Genomic DNA, 20,951 nt, shown 5'->3' with positions numbered 1-20,951 from the left:
GAAAAGAGAAAAATCCCACTGAAAAAGGGGCAATTCAGGGGAAAAAAAGAGTTTATTTTTAAAATTCTTAAAAGAAAGTAACAAAGTACAGCCCCCTGTCCTCACAGGCATGATGTCCCAGTATTGGGGTGAACATGTTTCATTTAAGGAGACTAATTAATATTTAAGAGTATGCATTTGGTGGCCGGGCACAGTGGCTGACGCCTGTAATCTCAGCACTTTGGGAGGCCAAGGCAGGCAGATCACGAGGTCAGGAGATCGAGACCATCCTGGCTAACACAGTGAAACCCCTTCTCTACTACAAATACAAAAAATTAGCCTGGCGTGGTGGCAGGTGCCTGTAGTCCCAGCTACTCGGGAGGCTGAGGCAGGAGAATGGTGTGAATCCGGGGGGCAGAGCTTGCAGTGAGCGGAGATTGTGCCACTGCACTCCAGTCTGGGCAACAGAGCGAGACTCCGTCTCAAAAAAAAAAAAAAAAAAAAAAAAAAAAAAAAAAAAAAAGGCCGGGCGCGGTGGCTCAAGCCTGTAATCCCAGCACTTTGGGAGGCCGAGACGGGCAGATCACGAGGCCAGGAGATCGAGAGACGATCCCGGCTAACACGGTGAAACCCTGTCTCTACTAAAAAATACAAAAAAATAGCCGGGCGAGGTGGCGGGCGCCTGTAGTCCCAGCTACTCGGAAGGCTGAGGCAGGAGAATGGCGTAAACCCGGGAGGCGGAGCTTGCAGTGAGCTGAGATCCGGCCACTGCACTCCAGCCTGGGTGACAGAGCAAGACTCCGTCTCAAAAAAAAAAAAAAAGAGTATGCGTTTGGGGATACAGCTAATTCTGGAGTTTAGGGAAGAGGCCAGGGCTAGAAATATAATTCTGGGAGTTCTCAGTTTATAGATGATAATTGATGAAGGATGTAGTTAATCTCAGACATATGCTGGATTCAGTTCACACTGGCTTGCAAGAAACAATGGTTAAATTTTCCAGAATTTTTTTTTTTTTTTTGAGATGGAGTCTCTCTGTCAGGCTGGAGTGCAGTGGCACGATCTCAGCTCACTGCAACCTCCACCTCCTGGGTTCAAGCGATTCTCCTGCCTCAACCTCCCAAGTAGCTGGGACTACAGGCGCCTGTCACCACGCCCATCTAATTTTTTTTTTTTTTTTTAGTAGAGACTGGGGTTTCACTATGTTGGCCAGGCTGGTCTCAAACTACTGACCTCGTGATCGGCCCGTCTCGGCCTCCCATAGTGCTGGGATTACGGGCGTGAGCCACCGCGCCCAGCCCAGAATTATTTAAGCCAGTTGACTTTCTTTAGGTAGCTGGAAATGGTCAAGTGGGTGTATTTGCAACAGTCACCCCGGCAAACGCTACACACATCAGGTCTCCCCCAAAGTCGGTTGCTAGCCATTCACCAGCACACCACTACATCTGACTGATTCTGTTTTCTCCAAAAAGGAAGAGGCGCTGGGCACTGTGGCTCACGCCTGTAATCCCAGCACTTTTGGAGGCTGAGGCAGGCGGATCACGAGGCCAAGAAATCAAGATCAACCTGGCTAACACGGTGAAACCCCGTCTCTACTAAAAATACAAAAAATTAGCTGGGCGTGGTGGCGGGTGCCTGCAGTCCCAGCTACCCAGGAGGTTGAGGCAGAAGAATTACGTGAACCCGGGAGGCGGAGCTTGCAGTCAGCCCAGATCACGCCACTGCACTCCAGCCTGGGCAACAGAGCGAGACACCCTCTCAAAAAAAAAAAAAAAAAAAAGGAAGAAGCAAGCTCTTCATCTGACAGCAAGAGGAGAAAGAAGGTGTGGAAGGTTTAAGATGGGAGAGAGTGGCCGGGCGCGGTGGCTCAAGCCTGTAGTCCCAGCACTTTGGGAGGCCGAGGTGGGTGGATCACGAGGTCAGGAGATCGAGACTATCCTGGCTAACATGGTGAAACCCCGTCTCTACTAAAAATACAAAAAACTAGCCGGGCGTGGTGGCAGGCGCCTGTCGTTCCAGCTACTTGGGAGGCTGAGGCGGGAGAATGGCGTGAACCCGGGAGGCGGAGCTTGCAGTGAGCCGAGATCACGCCACTGCACTCCAGCCTGGGAGACACAGCGAGACTCCGTCTCAAAAAAAAAAAAAAAAGATGGCAGAGAGTGTGTGAAATAGTCATTTTGGAGCATGAGAAAGCAGACATATTTGGGCAATAGTGAAGGAATGCCAGAGAGAAAGCATGTTTTACATTGGTGGAGTGGCGCAAACTTGTGCACCTTTTTTCTTCAGCACCATTCAGCTGCTTGCGTGCAGGTTTGGTGGAATCCCATCGGTGAGTTTAATTAGGTTGTAGTTTGGTGATTACGACCAGGGCTTATCATGAACCAGGCACTGTGCCGACTACTTTGGGGAAAGCAAAAAAAGAATGCAATGTGATCCCTACCCTCAAAAAATACACAATCTTGGCCGGGTGTGGTGGCTCACGCCTGTACTCCCAGCACTTTGGGAGGCGGAGGCGGGCGGATCTCGAGGTCAGGAGTTTGAGACCAGCCTGACCAACATGGTGACACCCCCTTCTCTACTAAAAATACAAAAATTAGCCTGGCGTGGCGGCGCACGGCTATAATCACAGCTACTGGCTAAGGCAGGAGAATCGCTTGAACTTGGGATGTAGGGGTTGCAGTGAGCCGAGATCACGCCACTGCACTCCAGCCTGGGCGACAGAGTGAGACTCTGTCTCGAAAAATAAATAAATAAATATTAAAATAAAAGAATTCCCAGATGCCAGAGGTAAAAAAAGGCTGTAGTGGAAAAAAAAAAAAAAAAAAAAAGGCTGTAATGATGGAAAAGAGGGATCCCACTGCACATCGTACAAGACCCTCAAGCCAGAATCAGAGAGGACTTAGACTTCTCTTTTCTCTCCCACCACTTTATTTGGGTCCTGATCGCTTTATCATAGACACCAAACTATTGTGAATCACTGGAGGCAATGTCTCCTCACTAAACTCTACTTTTAAGGTGTAATCTTCTTATTTCCAATAGAGGGGGTATAGCTCAGGGGCAGAGCATTTGACTGCAGATCAAGAGGTCCCCGGTTCAAATCCGGGTGCCCCCTTGCAGCTAGTGTTTTAAGACAGCAGCAGGCAAGCAAGATAAAACTATTTGAACATTCTGTGGTGGAAACTGGGAAAATAATAAACTGGATATTACCGCAGTATCTCCTTTGTAGACTTCACATTCTGCAACATATATCAACATACAAACAGGTAACATATGAGAATGTGGTATCTGTAACCTTGGAGTGTTCTCTGAATCCCTGGTAGTTGAAGTGTGATATGGGGAACCCTAGGTTCCCTTAAGGCCCTTTCTGTGGGGAAGGAAGGATTTTTTTTTTTTTTGAGATAGTCTCACTCTGTCGCCCAGGCTGGAATGCAATGGCCTGATCTCAGTTCACTACAACCTCTGCCTCCCAGATTCAAGCGATTCTCCTGCCTCAGCCTCCCGAGTAGCTGGGATTACAGGCATGCGGCACCTCGCTCGGCTAATTTTTGTATTTTTTGTAGAAACAGGGTTTCTCCCTGTTGGTCAGGCTGATCTCGAACCCCTGACCTCAGGTGATCCACCTGTCTTGGCCTCCCAAAGTGCTGAGATTACAGGTGTGAGCCACCGCGCCCAGCCAGAATGAATATTTTCTTGGTAATATTAATGAGACCCTTTCTGTGCAGAGGAAATAATTATTATTTATTTATTTATTTATTTATTTATTTATTTTGAGACAGAGTCTTGCTCTGTTGCCCAGGCTGGAGTGCAATGGTGCAATCTTGGCTCACTGCAAGCTCTACCTCCTGGGTTCACGCCATTCTCCTGCCTCAGCCTCTCGAGTAGATGGGACTACAGGCGCCCGCCACCACACCCGGCTAATTTTTTGTATTTTTAGTAGAGACACGGTTTCACCGTGTTAGCCAGGATGGTCTCAATCTCCCGACCTCGTGATCCACTTGCCTCGGCTTCCCAAAGTGCTGGGATTACAGACTTGAGCCACCGCGACCGGCCACAAGAATTATTTTAATAATTATGATATTATTTTTGTCTTACTCTTGCTCTTTCATGAGAATACAGTGGAGCTTTCCAGAGATTAAATGTGTGAAATCACAACAGATTAGTGTAAAAACATGAAAAACCAGTTATTTCATCAAGCCAGGTATTAAAGGGATTTCAAAAAAAAAAAAAAAGTAAAGCAAAGCCACCCTTCTCACTAAATTATTTTTGTTTGGAAAAATATAGTTATATTTATTTATTTATTTATTTATTTTATTTTATTTTTCGAGACAGGGCCTCTGTTGCCCAGGCTGGAGTGCAGTGGTGCAATCATGGCTCACTGTAGTCTCAACCTCTTAGGCTGAAGTGATCCTCCTGCCTCAGCCTCCTGTGTAGTTAGGACCACAGGCACACGCCACTACACTTGGCTAATTTGTTGATATTTTGTAGAAATAGGGTCTCACTTTGTTGTCCAGGCTGATCTCAAACTCCTGAGGACAAGTGATCCTTCCACTGGGAATACAGGCCTGAGCCACTAAACTTGACCTATTCCTCATTCTAAAATGTTATTTCCTTTAGCAAAAAATGGGTTTATTGTTATCTTACATGAAGTAATAAACATGTAAACATCTCTTAACTTTAATTTATAACATGGTAAAATCTCATCAGATATAACCTATATAAACAAAAACTCCTTGAGGTATTTAATAATTAACAGTGTAAAGGAGGCCGGGCAAGGGGGCTCACGCCTGTAATCCCAGCACTTTGGGAGGCCAAGGTGGGCTGATCACCTGAGGTCGGGAGTTTGAGACCAGCCTGACCAACATGGAGAAACCTCATCTCTAACAAAAATACAAAATTAGCCGAGCGAGGTGCCGCATGTCTGTAATCCCAGCTACTTGGGAGGCTGAGGCAGGAGAAGAGCTTGAACCCGGGAGGCGGAGGTTGCATTGAGCTGAGATCACACCATTGCACTCCAGCCTGGGCAACAAGAACAAAACTCCGTCTCAAAAAAAAAAAAAAAAAGGGCCGGGCACAGTGGCTTACACCTGTAATCCCAGCACTTTGGGAGGCCGAGGCGGGTGGATCACCTGAGGTCAGGAGATCGAGACCATCCTGGCCAACATGGTGAAACCTCGTCTGTACTAACAATATAAAAAAAATTAGCCAGGCGTGGTAGTGGGCACCTGTAATCCCAGCTACTCAGGAGGCTGAGGCACGAGAATTGCTTGAACCCAGGAGATGGAGGTTGCAGTGAGCCAACATGGTCCCACTGCACTCCAGCCTGGTGACAGAGTGAGACTCTGTCTCAAAAAAAAAAAAAGAAAAAAAAAAAAGAATGTAAAGGGGTCTGAAATGAAAATATTTGAGAACCACGGTTCCTAGTAAAGAAGTGGCAGCCGGGCGCGGTGGCTCACACCTGTAATCCCAGCACTTTGGGAGGCCGAGGCGGGCGGATCACAAGGTCAGGAGATCGAGACCTTCCTGGCTAACACGGTGAAACCCTGTCTCTAACTAAAAATACAAAAACATAGCCAGGCGTGGTGGCAGGCGCCTGTAGTTCCAGCTACTCAGGAAGCTGAGGCAGGAGAATGGTGTGAGCCCAGGAAGTGGAGCTTGCAGTGAACCGAGATCAGTGCCACTGCACTCCAGCCTGGGTGACAGAGTGAGACTCCATCTCAAAAAAAAAAAAAAAAAAAAAAAAGAGGTGGCTCAGGGTGGCCCGGTGTGATGTCTCACGCCTGTGATCACAGCACTTTGGGAGGCCGAGGCGGGTGGATCACAAGGTCAGGAGATCGAGACCATCCTGGCCAACATGGTGCAACCCCGTCTCTACCAAAAATACAAAAATTAGCTGGGCATGGTGGCTCGTGCCTGTAATCCCAGGTACGCAACAGCCTGAGGCAGGAGAACCGCTTGAACCAGGGAGTTGGAGTTTGCAGTGAGCCGAGATGGTGCCACTGTGCTCCAACCTGACGACAGAGCAAGATGCCATCTCAAAAAAAAAAAAAGAAGTGGCTCAGGGAATAAACTGCTGGGGTTGTGAAATGGCTCAGAGAAGAAATATCTGAGCACAGTTTTAAAAACAGGTTGGACAGGCACGGTGGCTCACACCTGTAATCCCAGCACTTTGGGAGGCTGAGGCAGATGGATCACTTGAGTCAGGAGTTCGAGACTAGCCTGACCAACATGATGAAATCCCCATCTCTACTAAAAATACAAAAAAAAAAAAAATTAGCTGGCCACAGTGGTGTACATCTGTAATCCCAGCTACTTGGGAGGCTGAAGCAGGAGAATCACTTTCAACCCTGGAGGCGGAGGTTGCAGTGTTGCAGTGAGCCGACATGGTGCCATTACACTCTGGCCTGAGCAACAAGAGCGAAACTCTGTCTCAAAGTAAATAAATAAATAACACATAATGGCTAAGGCAGGTGAGTGCATAAATACAAGAAAGTGTGAATCTAAGCTATATGTCCAGAAATCCTAAGTGGTTTGGTGTTTCTGGTGTGTGAAATATAAGAGGCAAGGTGGCAGAAGATGGAGCCAGGGAAGAGGTAGGCCATATCAAGTGACTTTGATGCTGTGCTAAACAACTTGGACTTTATTCTGTAAGTACTAGAGGGTCAGCACATGTTTTTTGTTTGTTAGTTTGTTTTTTGTTTTGTTTTGTTTTATTTTTGAGACGGAGTCTCACTCTATGCCCAGGCTGGAGTGCAGTGGGACAAGCTCAGCTCACTGCAATCTCTGCCTCCTGGGTTCAAGCAATTTTCCTGCTCAGCCTCCTGAATAGCTGGGATCACAGGTGCGTGCCATCACCCCTGGATAATTTTTGTATTTTTATTAGAGACAGTTTCACCATGTTGACCAGGCTGGTCTTGAACTCCTGACCTCAGGTAATCTGCCTGCCTCAGTCTCCCAAAGTGCTGGGATTACAGGCATGAGCCACCATGCCTGCCCGGCACATGATTTTAAGCAGTGGGAAATTATGGCCTGACCATATAGAGGCTGATGCAATAGCTTTGAACCAAAGGCAGAACTTAGAAGGCATGGGCAGAAAAATTTAGGAAACAGAGTCAAGTTGATGGACCTTGGTGACTGGATCTAGGATCCTGGGAGAAGAGAATGAATTGTGTCCCATTTTCTTGTTGAGACAGTGGTGGTAGTTCCAACCAAGAACACTGTTCCTCCTATAACCATAGCCTTCTCCGTCTTGGTTGACAGCAATGATATCTTCCAATTGCTCAGGCCTAAAGCCTTGGAGACATTTTGATTTCTATCTTTCATACCTCACATTTTATTGTTGCTACCTCCGAAACACATCCAGAATCTGACCACACATCACCTCAGCTCCTACCATTCTAGTGCAAACCACCATCATTTCTCCCATGGTTACTGCAATAGCTTCCTAATGGCTCTTCTTACTTCCATCCCTGTGTACTCTCCCACAGTCTAGTCTCAACAACTCAACCACAGTGATCCTTCTGACACATTAGTCAAATCATGTCCTTCCTCTGCTTAAAATCAAACAATGGTTCCTTATTTCACTCAGCCAATGCCAAAGTCCACAGTGGTTTCATTCCATTACTTCCTTTTTTTGAAACAGAGCTCTTGCTCTGTCACCTAGGCTGGAGTGCAATGGTATGATCTCGGCTCACTGCAACCTCCACCTCCCAGGTTCACACGATTCTCCCACCTCAACCCACTGAGTAGCTGGGATTACAGGCACCTGCCGTCATGCACGCTAATTTTTGTATTTTTGTAGAGACAGGGTTTCACCATGTTGGCCAGGCTGGTCTTGAACTCCTGACCTCAGGTGATCACCCACCTTGGCCTCCCAAAGTGCTGGGATTACAGGTGTGAGCCACCTTTCTATTACTTCTGACTGCATTTCTTACTACTTTGCTCTTCACTCGTCCTGTCCAATCACATCTGGCTTCCTTGCTGGTACTCATTCCGTTCAGGCACACCCCTGCCTTAGGGTTTCTTATTGGAAAATGACACAAGGTTTCCCTCTGTAGCCTAGGTTGGAGTGCAGTGTGGTAATCACGGCTCACTGCAGTCCTCAACTCCTGGGTTTAAGCGATTCTCCTGCCTCAGATTCACATGCTACCAGCTTATGTTATTTTATTTTATTTTGAGACAGAGTCTCACTCTGTTGCCCAGGCTGGAGTGCAGTGGCGCCATCTGGGCTCACTGCAACCTCTGCCTCCCGGGTTCAAATGGGATTCTCCTGCCTCAGATTCCTGGGTACTTGGGATTACAAGTACCCACCACCATGCCCAGCTAATTTTTGTATTTTTAATAGAGATGGAGTTTCACCATGATGGGCAGGCTGGTCTCAAACTTCTGACCTCAGATGATCTGTCTGCCTCAGTCTACCAAATTGCTGGGATTATAGGCATGAGCCGCTGTGCCCAGTGCCACCAGCTAATTTTTAAATGTTTTGTAGAGATGGACTCTCCCTGTGTTGCTCAGGTGGGTCTCAGACTCCTGGACTCAAGGGATCCTCCTGCTTCAACCTCCCAAAGTGTTGGGATTACAGATGTGAGCCACTATGCCTGGTTTCATGTCAATATCTTTAATGAGGCCTACACTGACCATCCTCTCTCTCTCTTTCTCTCTCTCTCTCTCTCTCTGTCTTTCTGTGTGTGTATTTATTTATTTATTTATTTATTTATTTATTTATTTTGAGATGGAGTTTCACTCTTTATTGCCTAGGCTGGAGTGCAATGGCATGATCTTGGCCCACCACAAACCCTTCTCCCTGGCTTCAAGCCATTCTCCTGCCTCAGCCTCCCAAGTAGCTGGGATTATAGGAATGTGCCACCATGCCCAGCTAATTTTTTTTTTTTTTTTGAGACGGAGTTTCGCTCTGTCGCCCAGGCTGGAGTGCAGTGGCCGGATCTCAGCTCACTGCAAGCTCCGCCTCCTGGGTTCACGCCATTCTCCTGCCTCAGCCTCCTGAGTAGCTGGGACTACAGGCGCCCGCCACCTCGCCCGGCTAATTTTTTGTATTTTTTAGTAGAGATGGGGTTTCACCGTGTTAGCCAGCATGGTCTCGATCTCCTGACCTCGTGATCCGCCCATCTCGGCCTCCCAAAGTGCTGGGATTACAGGCTTGAGCCACCGCGCCCGGCTTTTTTTTTTTTTTTGAGACGGAGTCTCGCTCTGTCACCCAGGCTGGAGTGCAGTGGCCGGATCTCAGCTCACTGCAAGCTCCGCCTCCCGGGCTCACGCCATTCTCCTGCCTCAGCCTCCCGAGTAGCTGGGACTACAGGCGCCTGCCACCTCGCCCGGCTAAGTTTTTGTATTTTTAGTAGAGACGGGGTTTCACTGTGTTAGCCAGGATGGTCTCGATCTCCTGACCTCATGATCTGCCCGTCTCGGCCTCCCAAAGTGCTGGGATTACAGGCTTGAGCCACCGCGCCCGGCCGCCCAGCTAATTTTTGTATTTTTAGTAGAGATAGGGTTTTGCCATGTTGACCAGGCTGGTCTCGATCTCCTGACCTCAGTTTATCCGCCCGCCTTGGCCTCCCGAAGTGCTGGGATTACAGGCATGAGCCACAGCGGCCGGCTGTATTTGTTGTATATAGAAAAATGGGGTCTCTCTGTGTTGTCCAGACTGGAGTGCAGTGGCTATTCACAGGTGTGATCAGGCCAGGCACAGCGGCTCATGCCTGTAATCCCAGCACTTTGGGAGGCTGTGATGGGAGGGTCCCTTGAGTTCGAGAGGTTGAGGCTGAAATCAGCCAGTCTGAAGTCTGGGCAACAGAGTGAGACCCTATCTAAAAAATAAAAATAAAAAAGGTGTGATCCTAGCTCTCTGAAGCCTCCAACTCATGGCCTCAAGTGTTCCTCCTCCACTGAAGCCTCCAACTCTCTCTCCTTCTTTCTTTTTTTCTTTTCTTTCTTTCTTTTTTTTTTTTTTCTTTTTTTTAGTGATGGGGTCTCACTTTTTCACACAGGCTGGAGTGCAGTGGTGGGATCTTGGCTCACTGCAACCTCTGCCTTCCAGGCTCAAGAGATCCTCCCACCTCAGCCTCCAGAACAGCTGGGGCTATAGGCATGTGCCACCAAGGCCGGCTAATTTTGGTTGGTTTGTTTTTGTTTTTTGGAGACAAAGTCTTGCTCTGTCGCCCAGGCTGGAGTGTAGAGGCGCAATGCCGGCTCACTGTAACCTCCACCTCCTGGGTTCCAATGATTCTCGTGCCTCAGCCTCCCGAGTAGCTGGGGACCGCAGGCATGGACCACACCTGGCTAATTTTTTTTTTTTTTTTGAGACAGAGTCTTGCTCTGTCGCCCAGGCTGGAGTGCAGTGGCCGGATCTCAGCTTACTGCAAGCTCCGTCTCCCGGGTTCACGCCATTCTCCTGCCTCAGCCTCCCGAGTAGCTGGGACTACAGGTGTCCGCCACCTCGCCCAGCTAGTTTTTTGTATTTTTTAGTAGAGACGAGGTTTCACCGTGTTAGGCAGGATGGTCTCGATCTCCTGACCTCGTGATCCACTCATCTCGGCCTCCCAAAGTGCTGGGATTACAGGCTTGAGCCACCGCGCTCGGCCACCTGGCTAATTTTTTGTATTTTTAGTAGAGACAGAGTTTTGCCATGTTGCTTGGGCTGGGTCTTCAGCTCCTGAGCTCAGGCACTCTACCAGCCTCGGCCTCCCAAAGTGCTAGAATTACAGGCATGAGCCACCGTGCCTGGCTAATTTCTGTATTTTTAGTAGAGACAGAGTTTTGCTATTTCGGGCAAGCTGGTCTCGAACTCCTGACCTCAAGTAATACAACCACCTTGGCCTCCCAAAGTGGTGATGGAATTACAGGCGTGAGCCACTGCCCCTGGCCCTATTTTTGTTTATCTATTTTTTTGAGACAGAGTTTCAAACTTTCCTGTTGCCCAGGCTGGAGTGCAATGGTGCAATCTCGGCTCACCACAACCTCTGCCTCCCGGGTTTCAAGAGATTCTCCTGCCTCAGACTCCTGACTAGCTGGAATTACAGGCATGTGCTACCACACCAGGCTAATTTTATATTTTTAGTAGAGATGGGGTTTCTCCAATTTGGTCAGGCTGGTCTCAAACTCCCGACCTCAGGTGATCCGACCGCCTTGGCCTCCCAAAGTTCTGGGATTACAGGCGTGAGCCACTGTGCCCGGTCTTATTTATATATTTTTTGAGATGGACCCTGGCTGTATACCCCAGGCTGGAGTGCAGTAGCAGGACTTCGGCTCACTGCAACCTCCACCTCTTTGGTTCAAACGATTCTCCTGCCTCGGCCTCCTGAGTAGCTGGGATTACAGGCACCTGCCACCACGGCCGGCTAATGTTTGTTTGTTTGCTTGTTTTGCTTTGTTTTGTTTTGTTTTGTTTTTTTGAGACGGAGTCTCACTCTGTCGCCCAGGCTGGAGTGCAGTGGTGAGATCTCGGCTCATTGCAAGCTCCGCCTCCCGGGTTCACGCCATTCTCCTGCCTCAGCCTCCGGAGTAGCTGAGACTAGAGGCGCCCGCCACCACGCCCGTCTAATTTTTTGTATTTTCTGTGGAGAGGGCGGTTCACTGTGATAGCCAGGATGGTCTCGATCTTCTGACCTCATGATCCGCCCGCCTCCGCCTCCCAAAGTGCTGGGATTACAGGCGTAAGCCACTACGCCCGGCTAATGTTTGTATTTTTGTAGAAACCAGGTTTAGCCATTTTGGCCATGTTGGTCTTGAACTCCTGACCTCAGGTGATCTGCCTGCCTTGGCCTCCCAAAGTGTCGGGATAACAGGCGTCAGCCAGCGCGCCTGGCCAATTACCAGCTGATTTATTTATTTATTTTTATTTTTTATTTTTTGAGACGGAGTCTCACTCTGTCGCCCAGGCTGGAGTGCGGTGGCCGGATCTCAACTCACTGCAAGCTCCGCCTCCCGGGTTTACGCCATTCTCCTGCCTCAGCCTCCCGAGTAGCTGGGGCTACAGGCCCCTGCCACCTCGCCCGGCTAGTTTTTTGTATTTTTTAGTAGAGACGGGGTTTCACCGGGTTAGCCAGGATGGTCTCGATCTCCTGACCTCGTGATCCGCCCGTCTTGGCCTCCCAAAGTGCTGGGATTACAGGCTTGAGCCACCGCGCCCAGCCACTAGCTGATTTATATATATATACCGGCCGTGGAGGTTGCGGTAAGCCAAGACCGCGCCACTGCACTCCAGCCTGGGCAACAAGAGCGAAACTCTGTCTCAAAAGAAAAAAGAAAACAAAAAACCTGGTAGTCAATTTACTAAAATAGTTGACTTAAGCATCTGCAGTGGCGACTTCCACCTCAACTCCTGGCTCAATACTGATGGAAGTAACCTGCTTAACAATCTCAGAAGGACTGTGCAAGTCAAAGAGTCGCTTGCGGATTCTCACGTGGAAACGATCCCATGTCTTAGAACCTTCACCACAAAGAGTTTTTCTTGTAGTGATTCTCAAAGTCTTGGCAGACATTCGAACTGGTCCTTTCACTTTGAGATTCTTTTCCTTTGCTCCTCTGATCAAGTCAGCACACACCTACTCCAGGGATTTTATGGTGCAGCTCGTTAAAGTGACTCGAATTCGTGAACTGCCGCCTCCGCCTCCATGGGTGTTTTTCCGGTATCCTTAAAATCCATGGCTACTGCGCGGCTTCCTGACCCACTGGTTCCTGGGCGAGAGCTAACAGCGGTGAGTCGGGAGCAGGAGCGTGAGGATTGGCGATCCGCAACACCTACGACGGCGTCTTTCTCAAAGAGCTATTTATATATATATTTTTTGAGACGGAGTCTAGCTCTGTCGCCCAGGTTGGAGTGCAGTAGAGCGATCTCGGCTCCCTGCCACCTCCGCCCCCCGGGTTCCAGCGATTCTCCTGCCTCAGCCTCCCGAGTAGCTGTAGCTGGGATTACAGGCGCGTGCCACCACGCCCAGATAATTTTTGTATTTTTAGTAGAGACGGGGTTTCACTGTGTTGGCCAGGCTTGTCTCAATCTCCTGACCTCGTGATCCACCCGCCTCGACCTCCCAAAGTGCTGGGATTACAAGCGTGAGCCACCAGGCCCGGCCACTATTTGCATTTTACACTTGATCTTGGCCAAAAGGCCAAGAAGCGATACTATTTATATTTTTATAATACTTATCCCCATCTAACATACTACATACTGCAATTATTTATTATATTTTTTGTTTAGTGTCTAATATCCTCCTCCACCTGCACCCCAGCAGAATGTAAGCTCCATAAGGACAACAATATTGATCTATTTTGTTGTCTGATGTAATCCGCTGTACGCCCTGGACAGAACCTGCTACAAAGTAGGAGCTCAGTAAGTATTTGAATGAATGCATCGTGGCACGGGAAGAACCCAGAAGAAAGGGGCGGCTGAAGCTGTGAAAGGAGCAAGTGGCCTGGCGCGGGGGCTCACGCCTGCAATCCCAGCACTTTGAGAGGCCAAGGCGGGCAGATCACTTGAGGTTAGAAATTCGAGACCAGCCTGGCCAACATGGCGAAACCCCATCTCTACTAAAAATACAAAAATTAGCCCAGCGTTGTGGTGGGCGCCTGTGGTCTCAGCTACTCTGAGGCTGAGGCAGAGAACTGCTTGAACCCGGGAGACGGAGGTTGCAGCGAGCTGAGAGCGCGCCACTATACTCCAGCCTGGGCAAGAGCGAGACTCCGTCTCAAAAAAAAGAAAAAAAAAAACAAAAAACAACTGTGTGTGTGTGTGGGGGGGGGGGGCGGGTCAATAAACAGAGCAATACTGTATATGTAAAATACAGAATGGTATGGTACTAAGAACACATAGATGGAATGATCTGTAGCACTTCTCAATTGTATTACATTCAACGAAACCGTTTAGAGCTGGTTCTCCCCCCTCCCCCACTGTCTTTGTTTCTTTGGGAACCCCCACACGGCACAAACCGTGTTTTAATTCCTATTCTCTAGTGTGCAGATAAGTGCCTGGCACGTATTAAGTTGTCAAAAGAGGTCGTGAGCAAGTTAACAAATCACTGCTTCCATGTCCCTAACTACTCTTAAGCTCCTGGAGAAGAGATTTCCTATCTCTTGCGCTTCTACTTCAACGCCCACTTCAGAGAGGGCTCAAAGTAACGTCGTGAACTTAATACGCAATAAGGCAGCGCCCAGAGGCGGAAGAGGCAGAGTTTTTAGCTCCGGCCACGTGACGAAGGTGGGCGGGGCGTCAAAGTTCATATCCCAGCGTCCTTTGAATCAACTTCCTTTTTTCTTTTTTCCGGCGTTCAAGATGTCGAAGCGAGGTGAGCTTTTGCTTCTGGAGGATCCTCCACCATCTGTCGTGCAGTGGCTGGCGGATTCGTCAGGAGCGGTGGCCCTAGGCAGCTGGGGCGCTTTGCTCTCCTTCAGGCCGGAGAGGGAGAGCCAGGCCATCTCAAGAGCACTGCCAGGGCCCTCGAAAGCGGCAGTGGGGTCCTGGAGAGTTGACATAGCAGGATCCCGACATGAATATAGTCTGGATCCCGCGAGATCGCTCTGCGAATAGGGCTATCGTATTGGGGTTGAAGTTAGACTGGATTAGGCCCTGGTTTGCGCGACCTCTGCGGTCTTATACTTTGCAGGAGCAATTGCGTTTTGCGAAAGTTGGAACAAGGGCTGAGTCGTCTAGGTTCCTTAATTTCGATGTCAGAGTGGTAATAGTGAGAAATAGGCTACTTTCCGTGAGAATCGGGTGGCACACGGGGAGGGCATAAGTAAAATCCGAGCGAGCTAATCTATAGCATACCATCTGTCAAAGTATGTGCGGTGAATTACAGTTTAAGAGTATGAGGGGGAACTGCGAACCATGTCTAGATAGTGATCTCTTTATCCTGTTTACCTTCCCTTTATATCCACAGGACGTGGTGGGTCCTCTGGTGCGAAATTCCGGATTTCCTTGGGTCTTCCGGTAGGAGCTGTGATCAATTGTGCTGACAACACAGGTGAGGTCTTTGACTGCAGGTTGCTATACTCCCCCTTTTAAAAGCACTCAATGGGCCTGTGCCTAATGACCTATTGAGCCGTCAAGAAAGGGGAGAGTGAAAACATCGCTTTTGGGTGAAGTGGCAACATGTGTTGTTTGCTTCAATCGGTGGTGTGACAAGGCGTTCTTGAGGACTAACTGCTTGGGCAGTCAGTGGAGGGAGGGACTTTGGAAGTGTTTGGGAAAGGTAATACTGATGGAACGGCCTGATGGGCCCTCAACATTTTTCATTTTTATTTACATTCATTTGTAGGAGCCAAAAACCTGTATATCATCTCAGTGAAGGGGATCAAGGGACGGCTGAACAGACTTCCCGCTGCTGGTGTGGGTGACATGGTGATGGCCACAGTCAAGAAAGGCAAACCAGAGCTCAGAAAAAAGGGTGAGTAAACACTGAGCCCACCTTAACACTGATAAGTAGTGGGGGGACTCTTTCCTTTATTGGAAAATGGATCAGTTTTCAAGGCCTCAAGGTTGTTTTCCATTGAGAGGCAATGTGAGATAAGTATCTTAAGTTTTTGTTCATATTATGTTGGAGGGGGGACCATCATCTTGTCATTTCCATACTTTAGATTTATTTATTTATTTATTTTTTGAGATGGGGTCTCCCTCTGTCGCTCAGCCCACACTGGAGAGTGCAATGGCACGATCTTGGCTGACTGCAACCTCTGCCTCCTGGGTTCTCAAAAAAAAAAAAAAATTAGAAAATGAAAACGAGAAGCTGCTCATTATTTTATTTTTATTTATTTATTTTTGAGATGTAATCTCACTCTGTTGCCCAGGCTGCAGTGCAGTGGCACATATCTTTCTGTTCACTGCAACCTCCACTTCCCAGGCTCAAGTGATTGCCCTGCCTCAGCCTCCCGAGGAGCTGGGATCATAGGTGTGCGCCACCACACCCAGCTAATTGCTCATTACTTAATCTCAGGCTACCCCCTCATAAGTTTTCCTGTCAGCTATATGATTTAAAGGGGGAGGCCTCAAAATACTTGCAGTTTGTGTCCTGTCCGGCTTTAGAACTTCTGGTATTTGATGCATTTTAACTTCAGCTCTTGCAGTTTTTTCCTGTGCCTGCCTAGTCTGTCTCTACCCTGGGATGTCTTGCTCTTCTAAAGAGTTCATGGCCATCCCTTGAGTTACAAATATGATGTTGATTTGTTAGCCATGTGTTACAGTTACTCCTATTCCTGTATCCACCCCACGATGCTCTCCAGTAGATTTTTAACCTTTGGGTTAGAAATCTTTTTTTGTTTACCATTAATAGCCACTTGAGGGCTTGGTAGCACTGTGCTTGTGATTCAGCAATTGCATGGGCTTTTTCCTCTTCTCAGAACACTTCCTGGGTCTGATTGGTGGCCCAGGGAGCTGTTAGAGAAGAGCAGAGCAAATGGCCATCACTTTGTAGATGAGATGGCAGGAGAGTGGATTGTTGGTCTCAGTCAGTGGTGGGACAGACCAGAGCTCAGAACACTTCAGTTTTAAAACGAGCTGTGAGTATCCAATTCTGTTAATGTCTTTTTTGGTCCTTGTTTCTGCTAAATGAATACATCCCCTCCCCTTGGAACTTAATAAATAACAAGCACAGAAATGTGCAAAAGGGCCAGGTCTATTTGTCTACTTGATGAATTTGTGAGCATTTAATGGTTTATAAGTAGAGGAGGGTCAGTAAGTATTGGCTGCCTCATGTGTGTCCCATTGCTAACTTGGTTAGACTTATCTATTTTTTGTATAGTCTTCCTGTCATTCTGTGTAAGGACCCCACGCTAGTATCAGTGAAGATTTGAATCCAGGTGTGTCTGACTCTACAATAGTTCTTCACAAGCATTATATTTTACTGTGTAGTGATACTTGATTTTGAAAGTTGGGAAAAGCATCTTTTTCACTTTAGTACAGATGGGTGTAAAAGTTACTTATGACACTGGAAAGTAAAACATTAAAAGTAAAACATAAAGCCTGGTGTTTGGGCCCTGGAATTCCAACTGTTTTCCAGTATAAATCTGAATAGCTTGGTCTCTGCTCATTGCCAGGACTGGGAGCAGTTGGGGGTCCCAGGTCCCATTTCTACATCCCAAGTCAGTGATACTGGGATCTTAATAACCCACCTGTGAGGTGAAGTTGGAAAAGGCATAGGCAAGGATAATTGTCCTCCTGAGAGTTTTACACTTGCGAGAAAATACTGGCAGCTTTGATTTTAAGATGTGAATAGATGGTTGTGGTTCATGCCTATACTCCCAGCACTTTGGGAGTAAAAAAAAAATCTGGGCATGGTGGTGAGCACCTGTAGTCCATGATACTGGAGAGGCTGAGGTGGGAGGATCACCTTAAAGATTGATTGATATTTATACTATCTCAAACACTGACAGTACATTCTGTCTAGCTGGCAACTGCTTTTGTGGTGGCGTTGCGACTTGACAGGTTAATGACTGCTGTCTTTTTTTCTTCTCTCAGTACATCCAGCAGTGGTCATTCGACAACGAAAGTCATACCGTAGAAAAGATGGCGTGTTTCTTTATTTTGAAGATAATGCAGGGGTCATAGTGAACAATAAAGGCGAGATGAAAGGTAGGAACTCAGTCTGGCTTGTTCCTTAGGTCTCTGAGGTTGGGTGGATTGTCTAGAAGTACAGGCCAAGGATCCTCTGTGTTTGATGATGTCTTAACCTGTCCCCCACATGTTTTTTGTTTTGTTTTGTTTTTTAATGCAGGTTCCGCCATTACAGGACCAGTAGCAAAGGAGTGTGCAGACTTGTGGCCCCGGATTGCATCCAATGCTGGCAGCATTGCATGATTCTCCAGTATATTTGTAAAAAATAAAAATTTTAAACCCATTAAAAAGTGTTTGCAGTGCTTGCCTCCCTGTTCACTTCTACGCCTTTTTTTTTTTCCCCCAGAGTCTCACTCTGTCACCGAGGCTGGAGTGCAGTGATGAGATCTTGGCTCGCTGCAACCTCCACTTCCAGGGTTCAAGTAATTCTCCTGCCTCAGCCTCCCAAGTAGCTGGGATTACAGGCACCTGCCATCATGCCTGGCTAATTTTTGTATTTTTGGTGGAGATGGGGTTTCACCATGTTAGCCAAACTGGACTCAAACTCCTGATCTCAAGTGATCTGCCCATCCCGGCCTCTACAATCTTTTTGACATGACCTGACCCCTGACCATTGCTTTTGTGAAATGGAAACACTGCGCTTTTTTTTTTTTTTTAAACAATCCTTGCTTTTTTGTGAGTTTGCAGACTTTTGGCATTTTCCAATTGCTGTATTTAATTTTGGCTTCAAAAAGTATTCGGGTTTTGAGTCCCAAAAATAATAGTAGATACCGCTTGATGACTGGCTATACAAGATAGCTTCTCCTGCAGTGAGAAAGGCATTGAAATGACGACGCTGTGGCTCGCGCCTGTAATCCCAACACTTTGGGAGGCCAAAGCAGGCGGATCATGAGGTCAGGTATTCGAGACCAGGTTGACCAACATGGTGAAAACTTCTCTACTAAAAATACAAAAGTTAGCTGGGCATTGTGCACGCCTGTAATCTCAGCTACTGAGAGAATTGCTGGAACCTGAGAGGTGGAGATTGCAGCGAGTGGAGATCATGCCATTGCACTCCAGCCTGGGTGACAGGGCAAGATTCTGTTCCCCACCCCCCACAAAAAAAAGGCATTGAAGTTAAGATGGACTGTATAGTTAGATCCTGGACACAGGGATTTTGAGGATTGATGTTAATGGGAGCCTGTCTATATGTACATTTTAGCAGTTAACAGGTTTGGAGTAAATTTGTAAAACAACAGTAATTGCCATGTAGGTTTACTGTCATAGTGGAAGATGATTAAGTTGATGGTACGTACAGGTATTTTGTTATGAAAATGTTGTGACAAACAGGATGATTGTGTAATTTATGTTCCAAGCTCTAGTTTGAGAATGGAAGAATGATAAAATTTTGCCAACTGAACAGGCATAAAGCCCTGTTAATAAAGGCACTTGGTCTTAAGGTTAGCATTTGTTTCTAAACTCTGTAAGAGTTGATTTAGGTGATACCCAGTGTCTGGGAAAAATGGATACTCGTTTAGAACAATTTGGGGGGAAGTGGACTAACTAGGGTTTTTAGATTGAGGTTTGTGTTCATATATCTGTATCTGCAAATACTCAGCCATAAATGTCTCTGCCTGTAAGTTAGGTATAATACAAGCTCCATTTGGTATCAAAAAGAACTACCCTTAATGTCTTATGACTAGTTTATGGAAGGTACCAGACCTAGAGAGGAGTTGTTCTAACCTGGAGCTTTTGAAAATGTTTCCAGTTCATACCCTAGACCAATTATGTCAGACTGCAGAATAGGACTCAGACATCAGAATTGTGAAGCTCCCAGGAGATTTCAAGGTACACCCAAGATTGAGAACCAGTACCCTGTCTAGACTGAACCAGTCTTGGTTTTAGAAGAATTAAATCTTGGCTGGGCGCGGTAGTTCACGCCTATAATCCCAGCACTTTGGGAGGCTGAGGTGGGTGGATCATCTGAGGTCAGGAGATCGAGACCAGCCTGTCCAACATGTTGAAACCCCATCTCTACTAAATACAAAATTAGCCAGGCGTAGTGGTGCATGCTGTAATCCCAGCTACTTGGGAGGCTGAGGCAGGAGAATCGCTTGAACCCTGGAGGTGGAGGTTGCAGTGAGCCGAGATCCTGCAATTGCACTCCAGCCTGGGCAACAAAGAGTGAAACTCTGTCTTGGGGGAAAGGAAAAAAAAGTATTAAATCTCTAGTTTGAGAAAGTTAGACCATAACATCCCTGAGTATGGTCAATTTCAAGTCAGCTTTAGTGTGACAAGCCCCTAGGCCCACTTTTTATATTTTTATATATTATGACAATATATGATCCTTATGTATTACCCTTAATCACTGCTATTTTTGAATTTTATCTTTTCTGAGACAGTTTTGCTCTGTCACCAAGGCTGGAGTGCAGTGACACCATCGAAGCTCACTATAACCTTGAACTGCTGGACTCGGAATCCTCCTGCTGTGGCCTTCAAAGGGCTGCAATTACAAGTGTGAGCCACTGCATCCCACCTCATATTTTATGCTTTGGAGATTTTTTTTTTTTTTTTTTTTTGAGACGGAGTCTCGCTCTGTTGCCCAGGCTGGAGTGCAGTGGCCGGATCTCTGCTCACTGCAAGCTCCACCTCCCGGGTTTACGCCATTCTCCTGCCTCAGCCTCCTGAGTAGCTGGGACTACAGGCACCCGCCACCTCGCCCGGCTAGTTTTTTTGTATTTTTTAGTAGAGACGGGGTTTCACCGGGTTAGCCAGGATGGTCTCGATCTCCTGACCTCGTGATCCACCCGTCTCGGCCTCCCAAAGTGCTGGGATTACAGGCTTGAGCTACCACGCCCAGCCTGGAGATTTTTTTTGACTTGGATTAAAAGCTTGATATTTACATTTCACTAAATGTTTTCCTTTGTCAGCTGGGCATGGTGGCTCACACCTGTAATCCCAGCACTTTGGAAGGCCGAGATGGGCTGATCACCTGAGATGAGGAGTTCAAGACCAGCCTGGCCAATATGGTGAAATCTCATCTCTACTAAAAATAAAAAATTAGCTGGGCGTGGTGACACATGCCTGTAGTCCCAATTACTCGGCAGGCTGGGGCAGGAGAATTGCTTGAACCCAAGAGGCAGAGGTTGCAGTGGCGGAGGTTGCAGTGAGCCAGCCAGACTCCGTCTCGCTCCTGGGATCCAAGAGACTCCTGGGTTCTTATTGCCCAGGCTAGTGGGCAGTGGTGCAATCTCAGCTCCCTGCAACCTCCGCCTCCTGGGTCCTAGCGATTCTCCTGCCTCAGCCTCCCAAGTACCTGTGACTACAGGTGCCCACCACCACACTCGGCTAATTTTTGTATCTTTTTTTTAGTGGTTTTTTTTGTTGTTTTTTTTTTTTTTGAGACGGAGTCACACTCTGTCGCTGAGATCTCCACTCA

The 20,951-nt window shown here is 47.5% G+C and overlaps 1 protein-coding gene, 1 non-coding gene and 1 pseudogene across 11 annotated transcripts in view; 2 read left to right on the top strand and 1 right to left on the bottom strand.

Annotated features, from left to right (window-relative positions):
- RPL23 (ribosomal protein L23) overlaps positions 1-17,823 on the top strand; it is a 355,976-nt gene extending 338,153 nt beyond the window's left edge. For 8 of the 10 annotated variants that reach the window (XM_050762967.1, XM_050762966.1, XM_050762963.1 and 5 more), the window contains exons 2-6: positions 14,248-14,270; positions 14,865-14,948; positions 15,243-15,371; positions 17,438-17,551; positions 17,694-17,823. In XM_050762967.1, the coding sequence (XP_050618924.1) occupies positions 14,258-14,270; positions 14,865-14,948; positions 15,243-15,371; positions 17,438-17,551; positions 17,694-17,776 (423 nt within the window). In that variant the 5' untranslated portion in view covers positions 14,248-14,257 and the 3' untranslated portion in view covers positions 17,777-17,823. Of the gene's footprint in view, positions 1-3,017; positions 3,022-14,231; positions 14,271-14,864; positions 14,949-15,242; positions 15,372-17,437; positions 17,552-17,693 lie in introns of those variants that run through there. The other 2 variants (XM_050762965.1, XM_050762964.1) reach the window with 2 other exon arrangements.
- LOC126938607 (40S ribosomal protein S20-like) lies at positions 12,276-12,634 on the bottom strand (annotated as a pseudogene).
- Positions 14,980-15,111, top strand: LOC126940042 (small nucleolar RNA SNORA21). Its single transcript, XR_007720567.1, has one exon. It is a non-coding gene; the product is annotated as a small nucleolar RNA SNORA21 (small nucleolar RNA).
- Positions 17,824-20,951: the final 3,128 nt, after the last annotated feature.

This window comes from Macaca thibetana, chromosome 16 (genome assembly GCF_024542745.1).
Source record: "Macaca thibetana thibetana isolate TM-01 chromosome 16, ASM2454274v1, whole genome shotgun sequence".
Classification (NCBI taxonomy): Eukaryota; Metazoa; Chordata; class Mammalia; order Primates; family Cercopithecidae; genus Macaca; species Macaca thibetana.
Note: the sequence above shows the minus strand (reverse complement) of the source record. Positions and strands in the feature narration are given on the sequence as shown.